The sequence below is a fragment of the Trichoplax adhaerens genome, genomic scaffold (genome assembly GCF_000150275.1).
Source record: "Trichoplax adhaerens TRIADscaffold_3 genomic scaffold, whole genome shotgun sequence".
NCBI lineage: Eukaryota > Metazoa > Placozoa > Uniplacotomia > Trichoplacea > Trichoplacidae > Trichoplax > Trichoplax adhaerens.
This window is the reverse complement of record NW_002060945.1, coordinates 4,118,693-4,132,146: the sequence shown is the minus strand read 5'-3', so window position 1 is coordinate 4,132,146 and position 13,454 is coordinate 4,118,693. Positions and strand designations below refer to the sequence as shown.

Genomic DNA, 13,454 nt, shown 5'->3' with positions numbered 1-13,454 from the left:
AGTGTATTAAAATGGAAACAAATGCAAAGAACGTATAGCATGATAACAATTGTTATACTTTGGTATAATTAATTAATTAACTAATTAATTAATAACTCAGTAATTACGGTACTTATTAGGAAAATTAGAAAGCTTTATCTAATGTAAATATCTTTGCCAGAGTATAATATTCCGTATGCATGCGAATCATCAATAACCGATGTACGAGTACGAACGTTGAAGGGAAATCCAAGATGTTTAATATGCAATATCTCCATAATTATATTATCCTTCAAACCCCAAAGATGGTGTTCCTTTTACTCCAAGATTTTTAACTCTAAAAACTGAGCCAGCTTGTGGGAAACGTTTGCGTTCTTCTTCAGATTTTAAATACCTGTAATGAGATTTTTGTAATCATATACATTTCTTAATTCGCAACTACCAATATGCGATAAGCTCGTGATTTAGTATAATATTTATATTGAATGCATAACTACAGTACAAAACATAGTTATCACTAAAGAATCGATCGACAATCTCAATTTATTATTATACAGTTAATATAAGCGATACCCGCAACTTGTCACGAATAGTTCATCCAGATTTGGTCCGCCAAATGCGCACGAGCTAATTTGTTCACAAGGCAATGTAACTGTTTGAATTAATTTATTTGTAGCTGGATCGTACCGCATGACCTAAGATTTCAATACATTTATTAGTATAGCAAATCATTTATACGAGAACAGTATGTGTTACAGTACATCATTTAAAGTTACGATAGTACCTGAGCGCCAAACCATGCAGCAATCCATAACTTGCCTTCAGCGTCAATGCACATTCCATCTGGAAAATGCTCCTGTATGTAAATACAGTAATTAAAAAGTGTAGTTAGAAAACTTTAGATTTTATAGGGTCTCTATCATATTCTCGTATAATAGACCTTTCCAGTATTTGGGCTAACATCATCGTAAGTTACAGCTATTCTCTTGTTTTTAATAGTACCGTCGGTGAGATCAAAATCAAATGCATAAACTCCTCTATAAAGTTAAGCACAGATTAGGAAGTATAAATACTCAAATTTATTATTACACGAGAGTTATGTATAAGTCGTTTTGCTGGCTGATAATTCGAAACTTCTATATCACACATTTGCAACGCTTGATAGTAAAGCTATATATGAGTCCGCTAGATATTATGCCATACCTCGTTTCAGTATCAACGTAATACATTATCGTTTTGTCAGCTGACCACGCCAAACCATTGGAAATGCTAATCTTTGAAATGATAGTAAATTTAAGTTTAAGGATAATTATAACTAGTGCGATCTAAAGATATGTTTCATAAATCTCAAACATGACAGTCTACGAGAATAATTTTAGTATGATTGAAAGGAGAGTAAAGATTAGCTCAGTTATACGGTACTTACTCCATCCATATGAGAAGTTATCTGTAGATCTTTGCTGAGGCTATACTGCATGTATTAAATAAATATAGTCTATGTTGAAGTTGTAAGGTATGTATCATAAATAATAAAATGTTACAAAATCAGATCATGAAAGGACTTACCAAAGTTCCATGACCTTTATCAAACACTCCATTCTCAGGTTCATACATTGAGCCTACACAAGATTGGTATAACCATCATGATATAAAAACAAAGACTTGTTAACGCTTGTGGCTGGTGCTTTAACAAGTAGGTTATTAATTAATATATGATTATCTTCCATGCTGGATAATCGATTAATGTCGCTGCCATGATAGTGCTGCACTCTTTGTATCATAGCTTAAATGCATAGTATATAATTTATTGCAATATTCAGATTCAATCTTGATTAACGGATTATCTATCATGTTTTAGAAGTTTATACCTGTACCCAGATGATGTACTTTATGAACAACAATTTGACTCTACAGTATATACGATTATAAGATTATATTTCAATTGTGTCTTGATAAGCTGATTATGTGTCGTGTTGTAAAACTGCATACCCGTCCAATATCTGCCACTCTAAACAAAAAATATTAAAGGAAACATAAGCTCATTCTACACAAGCGGATCATCATAAGCTAATTTTATACGGTATCTTTATATAATATTAGCATGGGTAATTTACTGGATCGCATTTAGCATCGTTCAATCTATTTTTCGGCTTATCCTCTGTTACGAAAGATATCCATAAAGTTATTTCATGTCAATGTAGTAAGTGGAGTATAGAACAAATAGCCAAAGCTTACTCTCAAGTTCTGCAAGGACTTCAGTTTCCTTAGTCTGTAAATTTGGAAATATTCATTATCAAAATATAAACAACTCTGCTGGCATAAAATTCTATCAGAGTAACACTAAATTTGACAATATTTGACAACCAATGAATAAAATTGATGTGTACTGTATATTACTGTATGAATAATAGCATTAAAGTAAGATACGGATAAGATTCAATCATACAATTATATACTGAGTGATAAAATCTGCGCTAAGTAAAGTGAGCTTTTAGCCTTTTTACCTTATCATTGTATGAGACGATCTTATTCTCCAAGTTAATTATCCAGCAGTCCTTATGATTTATTCTCTTAACAACTACAAGACGATAAGAGATTGAAGCTTATAGTATTCATTTATGACAGCCAGCTTTACGTTAAAGTTTTCAGATTATGATCATAAGCTTACTGGCACCAGGGCGAGCATCAAAGTTGTGGACTTCATCCTAGCAGGAGACAAAGAGACTTATATCGACGATATATCTGTGTTGTAATCTGTTATTCTATTCGCTTACTGTATCGCTACGATTCATACTAACAACAATCTACAATGCATTCTGTAGGGAGAAAAAAGCTATATACTGTATAATGTGCAGTTGCAAAACAAATTTGTGTCACTTTTTATCTTTGGTATAAATCAAATTCCTCGATTGCAAGCAAGTTAAAATCAAGGGGTATGTACTGCGTTGGAGCTACAACATTGTTGTTTCGATGAGCATCAAGATAAATTCAAGACGTAAAGTTGCGTATGTGCCCATACGCACGTAAAGTATCAAAATAATGTGCACATTTGACATAATAGAGCCGCGATGAAAAGAGCTATCATGGGTAGCATCGCTCCGTTAAGTTAATAAAGTACAGTATAACAATAGTACATGCATTGTATACTAATGTATAGTAGTACAGAGCCGGTAATATAGAGGATGGTCAACAGTGACCATGTAAAACTTGTCAATAACCAATTCTTATCAAAGTGTTAATACAGTAATAAAAAATGAATTATAACACTTGTTAATACTAATGTACCGTTTTACTTCCTAAAAGCTAAAATAACACTAATCTCATTAGTAAACAACCAATATGCAATGCAATTGCTATCAAAACATATCCATTATACGCATGGAATATTATGACTAAATTGACTAATGCTGTGTGTAATGAATGATCTCTTTCGGTTGATGCCTCAACTTAACCTGCAAGCTACACGCCGTTTCGTATACATAATAACTTCCAAGTACTGACATTTTATAAAATACATATTATTTGCAATTTATCTGTTTTTAATTATCTATATACTGTATAACGCTCGATCTTGAAATACGTAGACGTACGACCACATCAATAAAGTTATAACTAAAATTTAATAATCGTAAAACTAACTAGGTAGATGAATTTATTCAATACAAAAAATAAAACAAGGAAAGCGGATTGTTGAAATAATAGCATTCTAGAAATAAAATGATTACTTCTTTAGTGACTAAGTCGGTAAAATGGACACTTTGACCATAAATATCAACCCAAGCCAATTTATTAGTAGAAGCATCATAAAATGGTCCTTCAGCAAGGATTCCTCCCTTATTGAATTGTTCAACGACGACGTCTGCCATATCTAGAATGCGATGCAATTTGTTGGGCCGCCTTTCTTCACTGCAAGATACTGAATTCTGATCTCTACGCTGTCGTCAATTGACAGTTTATAAGAAATAAATGAATAATTTGCTAGTCCTTACGTATACTGTTAGAGGACTAGAGTTCAACCTTGAGCAATTTTTTCACCACTAATCAACAACGTCCCTATCACACTATGAACGCTGCACAGCCTATTGCAATGCGTTGATGATAAACAGTAAGCAGTAAAATAAAGTACAGCACTGTATACTATACAGTTATAGAGTATGCGAGTATCATTAATAGTAAAATAGTAAAATAAAGTATACTGTACAGTATACTTTATATTATTAATAGTAAAATAAGGTATACTATACAGTATGCGAGTATTATTAATAGTACCTATGGTGTATAATATAGTACACTGTTCTATATCGATCACGCTTTAGTCTATACTGATACGATTTACAACAGACAATTTCGACCAGTATTTATGGTTACGATACTGATTTAGACAAACAGTCGAGGTAAAAAGGGCAGATTATATTTTAGCTAGTAAATAAATAAAATAAAATCGTTTTTGCCCCTTATTACCTCCATGGTTGTACCAGGACGTAGACGTAGACAAGTCGTAGTGCCATACATCAACGTAGTGCATTTACATTATGTTATAATCGTAGGAATGTTGCATTTATTATGTATGATTTTTATGTAAAATTTCATTAAAGTAGATTGCATAATAAATAACCTCGAGTTGGTTGATCTTCCAATTTACTTCCCAATTATTTTTAAACCTTTAAGAAATATAAGAATTAACTTGACATAAGTATGTCAGGCCCTAAATTATATCGATTGAATGATAATAGTGCAGTAAACCGGTTAATATAGTACGAGTAGACCTCGTTTACCAATGTAGAGGTTGAAAAGTCATTCGCCTTGTCATTTCGTACTGTATAATTATTACTAACAGTAAAACAAGCGGGATATACGTATTCTAGGATACGAGAGATAGAGAAGAGGTCTTCTCTATCTGACCCAGGTACTTTTTTAACTTCTGGAAGGCATTGGCCCTGAATCCTAATAGCTATAGCGAATCGCTATGTGATCATTGATACTGAAACAGGGTTGACCAACGACGATAGTGTTGAAGGGCTAATGTACGCGTAATGCTCATGCTCGTGAGTCGTAGACAGAATGCTTGACGAAGAAATAGTGGATAGGTGTTGCAAAAACAGCTCCGTCTTGTCTACAGATTTTGTTCCCACGTCAAATCTGGGAATCTGAGCAAATAGTATGTTGAGTACGGATTGCACTTTGCAAATGAGCTATCCTAGGTAATAGGTGTACCGACTTCGGCGATAGATGGACTAGGAATGATGATTGCATAGAGCGAATCCTGGTTCCATCGTGCTGTATACTGTAGTTTCATTGATGATTTAGTTGCCAGGACTTGACTCCGTAAAACATCTAAATTTGGATGACCTTGATGAAAATCGGAAATACCTACAGTAGGATAAAATATCATGATACAATTCATAGCCATAATTAGTCACTTAAATAACTAGTACCCTACAAAATTCATCATCCATAAATATAAATGTACAAACATTTAATGAAAATACTATACACGTGCAGGTATGTTGCATCGCACCGTATATAGCCTTATACAAGATAACTGATTTTTAGCATTGGGTAATCATGGCAGGGTCTACTTTGAAAATCACCAAGTAAATAGAAACGAATAGGAGTTGACTCGATTGCAATGATTGCTTTCATTCATTTATTTACATTTCCTATTTGTCCAATGCAGCATCCTCTCATTTCTAACTGCATTCATGTATATTGTAATAAAAATAGTAGACACACTTCTATCTGGATCAAACCGTATTGACCAAAATTTTGATCGATTGCATCTATAATCAGGTATTGAAATGGTAAACCATAACTAGATTTTATGAATAAATGTTTAAATTTAGGAATTGAATCAACCAAATTATAAATCGATTCTACAATGCAGTGTATTAACAAACTTTTTGGATTCTAGATAACGGCAATTTTATCGAGTTTAATGACTAAAACCATAGGTGATAATAACTTGTACATTCTAATCATACTTAGTTTGAACAATTGATCACTTTTGGTATGGCTAACGCTGTAATTTCCAACCATTCTTCTCTCCAATTGACCAATAGAATGTCCATATACGTCCAAGAGTGATAAAATGGCGTCATACAACTCCATGTGTTAATGATATTCTTCACACATGGCGTTGCTTCACGAGATAAATGATCCAATCAGAAATAATGAATAACCTTGTGTCAGTACTAGTTGTCCCCTTATAAGATGATTTACAGCGAACCTTTTAACTGCATCTGAAGGTAGATTGATTTATTAAAAACATTTGCAGATTATAGCTGATTAACAATCAAAGCCATGATTGAGAAGAATGAAATTCTTATCCAAATTCTCTTATTCCTGAGTATTGGAACATTCTTATGCTCCGCTTCCTCGACATGCCAGACAGAGATCCATCGTGATATGTATGAATCTGTAACATGGGGAATTCAAGGAAGTCCTTACTGTCTAAATTTTGCACATATCCGCATACTTAGCGGCGCAACATTAACCATTGAACCTGGCGTTGTGGTACATTTTCATCAATTTTCCCGCCTTTCCATCGAAGGAAGACTTAACGCCACCGGTTTACCGAATAAATACATTCATTTTATAGATGAACGCAAGGGTATGGATATAATCAAATTTCAGCCTTCACTGTACTCTATACCAAACCGTGCTAAATGCCAAGATCTTCGTTCCATATTATCCTATTGCAATATCACTGGCTCACGATATGGAATTTTGGCAGCGAATACATTCCTTCAATTAGATCATGTACATGTTCATGGATCCTATATTGGAATTAAAGCAATAGACTGTTGGATACGAATTAGACATAGTACAATCACTGGTGGCCATACTGGTGGTATCAGTATAAAGAATATTCGACAAAATTCTAAGCTATCAACTTGCAAAGCCATTGAAATTATGAATAATACTGTTACGAAAGCGATTACATGGGGCGTTCTTATTGAACTAGCGCAAATTTCAGTCCAACAATACATCCGCATTAGTAATAATCGCATTATACATAATAATCAAGGCATAAAAATTATAGGAAAAGGAAAATCATTAACGATTGTTGATAACTTTATTGGAAATAACTCAGGAACTGCAATGGATATTAAATTTACAGGTGTTGTTAACATCGTTAGGAATCATGTTGTGAAGAATAAAGCAAATGGGGCTTCTATCATCCACGTACGACCTAGTTCAGCTTTCAACATTACAATTAAGGATAATATCATTAATGGAAATACTGCAAGTGGCAATATCCTATACTTAGATCAAAATTACTATCAACAGTTTATTCGGAATCAAATAATGGATAATATTATAACCCCGATGAATAATTCGCCAATTTTAGGCTCAACATTAGTCCGTGATCAGAGTGAAGAACAGTTAGCTTGTGCTATCTATTTCAATTTTATCAACATTGTCGACGCAAGAAATAATACATTTGCCAATAAAAAACTAAATTGCGAAATAGATGTATCGCATTCTAGTGCTGGCTATCTAGATGCACGCTATTGCTACTGGGGTAGTATTAATGTCTATTTTATTACTGAACGTATTATTAATACTATCGTCAGTCCAGTGGTTTATTCAAGCTATTTAACTGGACCCAATGACAAAGTTTATCAGAACGATCCATTTCTCCACTTTGGCGCAATCTTAAATCATGAAACATGGACTAATTTTGATGGCACTAATAGGATACATCGAATACTCAATCGGACAGTCTTGATTCTACTACCAGGTACGCAGCTAACGATAGATAGTGATCAAAGTTTACTTGTTACCCAAGATGTTGGAATATATGCTGAAGGGACTGTAACCAATCCTGTTATAATAAAGATAAATCGTAGAGGAAAAATTATTACACATCAGAATAGCACTACTTCATTTCCGCCATTAATTTTCCAAAACTGCTCTATACAAAATTATCAAATTAATAAGATGACTGGCCAACTTTATTTTCGAAATGTCAACTTTAATTCCGATGGCGAGAGCGATAGTATTATCATTCAATCTGGTAAGCCTAAATTTTGTCAATGTAATTTTACCCAAGGCTCCAGTATTATGTTAAAATATAATTATGGACAGGTATTCCTTCAACAATGCCATTTTTATCATACAAATTCTTCATTCATTAAGAATAGTATAGAAATACAAAATTTAGTGGGCCAAAATGTCATCAATGGATGCACAATATACGGTCGAAAAGGCAATGGTTTAAGCATAAGCAGTAAATGGAATAAATCAATTCAGCCGTTAAATTTAACCATTCAGGACTGTTATTTTACATCGTTAAAAGTAGCAATATCGATTCAAGATTATGCTGCTAGTGGTTGCTTGAACATCAAGAACAATACTTTTCATTCGATCTATCAGAGCGCTCTCCTATTTAAGCAAAGCCAAAATCGACTGATGTTATTATTAACTATCCAAGATAATCAATTGATTAACAATAATTACAGCAAGCAACCATTAATAGATCTATTATGTCACCCCAATAATTCTAAAATAGATATTGCTATAAGCAAGAATAACTTTACGTCTAATTATTGTGGAAATTTCTTACTCCAAGTTTTTTGTCAGTATCACATAAATAATCATTACGGTCACAAAAGTAAACAGCCAAGCAATCGAAGAATTAATATTAAAGAAAATTTTTTTAATATGAATGAAATCCATCAAACTGATCTAATTTCATTATGGATAGACGATTCTTCTCAATTTAGCCATAATATACTCATTAATACAGTTAAAACTAGAAATACTAATCAAGACGTATGCATCGTAAAAAATCGAGCGAATTCACCACTGTATCAATGGAATTATTTCAATAATGAACAAATAACCTTTCAATTATGTAATTTAGCCGCATTTTCTTACCATAAAATGATCAATGCAGGTTATAATTATTGGGGTGTTGATCATTATGATAATATTACAACTCGAATTTATGATACAAGATGGAATTCAAAATTGTCTTATGTTAACTACAATAACTTTAACAATCGACAGAAGAAAACATTTCAAGCAAACTTTACTATCCATTCTGGAATCCTCCACTCCAATGCAACATGGTTGAAAAAGGATAATCCTCATTTAATTTACCTCTCCTTAACGATATCACCAGATGTTGTACTTCGAATACAACCTGGAGTTGTTATTTATCTCGATATAGCTTCACAAATAAATGTACTTGGTAGTATAACAGCTGTCGGTATTCCATCTTTACCGATAACTTTTACTAGCGTAGAGCAGTATGACTATAACCATCGAAACAGATTGTATTGGAATCAAATTCAATTTTATGATAATAATCGATTAAGTCTGCTACAAAATTGCCTTTTTAAATATGGAGGATTATGGAAAACTATGATTCATGTTGCAAATCCAAATGTTCGAATGATAAATACTACATTGGCAATGAGCTATAAACAGCTATTTTCAGTATCAGATAATATAACAAAACAAATCTGCTATAACTGTACGCTTATTAAGAAATTATCAAGTAAGAATATGACAGAAAACTTTACTACCATTTCAATCCGATCTAATTATGCAAATCATCAAATCATCGCTATAGATATTCCTCAAATTGACTATCATATTCATCAATTAGCTGTGTTGGTGCCTTATGCATCAACAGAAGAGATAAATGAGCAGAATCATACAACTTGGAATAACTATACGTGGATCTACCCAATTAAGCAAGCATCTATGTATCTACATTGGAAAACAAATAGAACTGACTCAAATAGGACGCTACCTGTAGAGATTGAGATTTGGTTAGAACTTGATGTATATGTAATATATGTAAATATATTTTAGATTTTGGTTATAATATTTTTTTAAAATGTAAGGATACGCTTACTTCTCCACTAGAAAGTTAATTTTTATTGTCATTTTCTTTCATATAAATAGGAATAAAACTGCTCAAGAAAAGATATTGTCTATTGTGGTGCCACTCTTGTTAGCTGTATCATCAAATATACCTGATAGTTCAGAAACAGTTACAGCGACGCAAGTTTTTAATGGCAATCATTATGGCACGGAACAAAGTTCACTAAATCATGCTACTCAACTTACCTGGAACTTGGCTACATCAAGTATTATAGCTAGTCAATCATTAACTTTATCTCTTAATTCTCAGTTTAGCAGTGTTTTTGATCAATCAAGAGATAGCTATTCGCAATCATTGTATAACAGCGACAGTTCAGGAGATGAGGTACGGCCCTCTACACGGAAATCTTTATTATATCAAGGATGGTCATCAATGACAGCTTCGTCAACTTTCGATTTTTATCGTAATACTTTTGTGGGTGATTTTAAAACAACTTCTATCCTAGCTAGAGACTTTAATCATAATGGATCAACTGTATTCGTTACGACAGCTACTAGTAGTAGTATGTTGTCTAATAAAGTTCTACCAGTAACAACTTCATACAGAATTTTAGATAGCAGTAACACCAAAACAACTCCATTATCCTTTACTACTAGCAATCTAACACCATACAAAGTTTCATCTATGAAAGGATACAGTACTACTTCTGATGGTTTAGTAACAGCAATAATATCAAAAGCTACTAGTAATCTATCATTTAGCATTATGGCATCCGGGTCATCAGCAATTGCAGCTTTTAATAGTCCAGAACTAACAAGTACACCGGTTATATCGATTACAAGTCAGATATCTGATAGCACTATGAAAACATCAAATGAACTTTCTAGTAATTATGAGTTCGCAGCAGCCATGTTACCCAGATCTACAATTATTATGCCTTCAAGTAAAATCACATCCATAACATCATCAATTGAAATTTATGATGGTCAAGAATTAACCACCTGGTTGTCATCAACATTTGCAGTTACTAAATCAACGACCGAATTATATAATAATATAAGATCAACAGCATTATCCTTACCAATAGTTTCACCAGTAATATCATCTGACGAAAGCAGAATATCGACTATGTTTTCTGAAAGCTATACACCAATAAATGATATAAGATCGTTATCCAAAGATTTCAGTAAGGTGTTGTCCAGTCAGATTACATCAGTAAGCTATACATCGATAAATGATATAAGATCGTTATCCAAAGACTTCAGTCAGGTATTATCCAATCAGATTACACCAGTAAGCTATACATCGACAAATGATATAACATCGTTATCCAAAGACTTAAGTCAGATATTGTCCAGTCAGATTACATCAGTAAGCTATACATCGATAAATGATATAACATCGTTATCCAAAGACTTAAGTCAGATGTTGTCCAGTCAGATTACACCAGTAAGCTATACATCGATAAATGATATAACAACGTTATCCAAAGACTTAAGTCAGGTATTATCCAGTCAGATTACACCAGTAAGCTATACATCGATAAATGATATAACATCGTTATCCAAAGACTTCAGTCAGGTGTTATCCAGTCAGATTATATCGTTAAAATTACCAATGGTTTACTCTAAGCTATCTTCAAGTTATTCTGTCGATCAAACTGACGTAACCATTCTGACTCGCTCATTATCTAATGATCATGATAAGATGACGATATTAGCATCAACAGCTACATTATCATCTGACAGCCTTACAGAATATTTGTCATCAAAGTTAGAATCCAAATCTAGGCTTAATACAATGATACATAACACGATAAATGCTATGAAATCGTCAATTGCACCATCTAATATCGATTCTAGTGATTGCTGTAGCCAATCCAATATCCTGACTACAAGTATGGTAACAAAGAGCCTAACATCAACATCAAGAGAATCTTATGTAAGTAAATTAATGGTAAATACTAATGTTGTTACTGTATTATTTGCTAGATCAATAAGTATGAATAATATCTTTCGTTCTGATAAATTTTAACCCATCCAAAGAATGAAGATACTAGACAATCAATGTCGAGGCTGGATGTTACTACGCATACCATAGAAGAAAGATTAATTCAAGAATCACAACTAATCCAATCAACTTCTATAACATCGGAAATGATCAGGTCCGTATAAAAAATTTCTAAAGCATAGTTAACGGTATCTACTATAATTTTATATTACCCTACATTAATAAACCAGTGAGATTACGAAATGATTTTACTTTAGAATTTTATCAATTCGATAGATCTTTAGTCAAAATTATTATCTACTTTAATTCTTGTCTTATTTAACACAGTAAATTATTGGTGCGAACATTTTTAATATATTTAAAATTTTCTACGAAGAACATTCTAAATTTTAATTATCTGATGAATTTGTAGCCAAACAGCATTGACAGAAATGAATTCATTTGCAACACCGAGCAATTTCAATAAAACTAGTAAGGATATTCTTATAGCTGAATTATCCAATTGTTTTCAGTTGATTAACTTTTGGTTACACCATTTCTTGTTAACAATATGATAGTATTACTCAATGAATCTGGTAATATTGTGGGTGTGACAGTATCACTGGTGGCTGTAGTTATAGTAATAATCATTGTTGCTATAATCAAAGTTAAGAAGCCAACTTTTAGATTATGGTCATATAACTCGAACAGAATTCGTGCAGCCCATGATATGGAATTACCAATATATCTTCCAGAAGGATCGAAAAACCATTCTGCAGGATCATTATGAGGTGTAAAAGTTACTGCACGTTTTATATTTCATCGAAAGCAGAGATAGTGGAAATATTTGTGTGTGTATCTCTTCCCCAATTTTATATATTGCCTATACTGCATTATTTAGGTACCGATACGCAAGACTGCCTTATATTTTTACATACTAGACATTTGTTTTGCTCGTTGTGTTAAAATGAATTAAGTATTGAATGAAAGTCGTAATCTGACTTTGCATTATTCCCTGTAAAATGTTTACTAGTAATGTTGGAAAAACAACAGACTTAGTTACGAGTAATATTGTAAGCTACGAGTATCGATATTGAAGAAATTACAGATACTCCAAACATTTTTTGAAAGTTAAGCTACCGCTTTGTATTTATAAGTAATTAAAGAATTTCTTTACTTGTGCATGACATGATCGTTTGAAGATAATTTACTGCAATTTCGAGACGCTCTTAACCTTTTGGATGCTACATTAAATAAACTGAAATACAAAGATCTGTTATTCATATTCGAATATTATGTGTCAAATAAAGGAGGATAAACTGAGTAATAATTGTGAAAAAGCCTAGAATTATGCTTCGAATTTATACTTTGATCACCATAAAACGCAGCCTTAATTATTAAATAACATAGACTAACCTGTTATTGAACATATCAATTAAAGCTTTTAGAACTATGTACAGGGATAGTTATGCTTTATATTTGTTTGATCAAGATTGATTTTCGATCAAAATCAGTATTTATAATTAATTTAATGCTTTATTAATTAATACTAAGTACAGCAGCAAATTGGTGCAAGGATCAGCAGAATACCATGATAAAAGGAATTGGTTAAAGCGAATCTAGTCCGTTATGTTTTCCTTCTTAT

General features: G+C 32.6%; 2 protein-coding genes across 2 annotated transcripts; one reads left to right on the top strand and one right to left on the bottom strand.

Moving 5' to 3' along the window:
- Positions 1 to 264: 264 nt before the first annotated feature.
- On the bottom strand, positions 265 to 4,446 carry TRIADDRAFT_54463 (uncharacterized protein; the record flags this gene model as incomplete). Its single annotated transcript, XM_002110411.1, has 14 exons — positions 265 to 373; positions 553 to 674; positions 764 to 835; positions 920 to 1,016; positions 1,183 to 1,253; positions 1,406 to 1,450; positions 1,546 to 1,598; positions 1,848 to 1,887; positions 2,094 to 2,137; positions 2,215 to 2,248; positions 2,484 to 2,557; positions 2,648 to 2,684; positions 3,705 to 3,914; positions 4,441 to 4,446. The coding sequence occupies 14 exons, from the start codon at positions 4,444 to 4,446 to the stop codon at positions 265 to 267; spliced, it is 1,014 nt and encodes a 337-aa protein (XP_002110447.1).
- A 1,833-nt stretch (positions 4,447 to 6,279) lies between these two features.
- Positions 6,280 to 12,599, top strand: TRIADDRAFT_54462 (uncharacterized protein; the record flags this gene model as incomplete). Its single annotated transcript, XM_002110945.1, has 6 exons — positions 6,280 to 8,070; positions 8,122 to 9,764; positions 9,901 to 11,761; positions 11,866 to 11,984; positions 12,243 to 12,301; positions 12,388 to 12,599. 6 exons carry the CDS (start codon positions 6,280 to 6,282, stop codon positions 12,597 to 12,599), a joined length of 5,685 nt encoding a protein of 1,894 aa, XP_002110981.1.
- Positions 12,600 to 13,454: the final 855 nt, after the last annotated feature.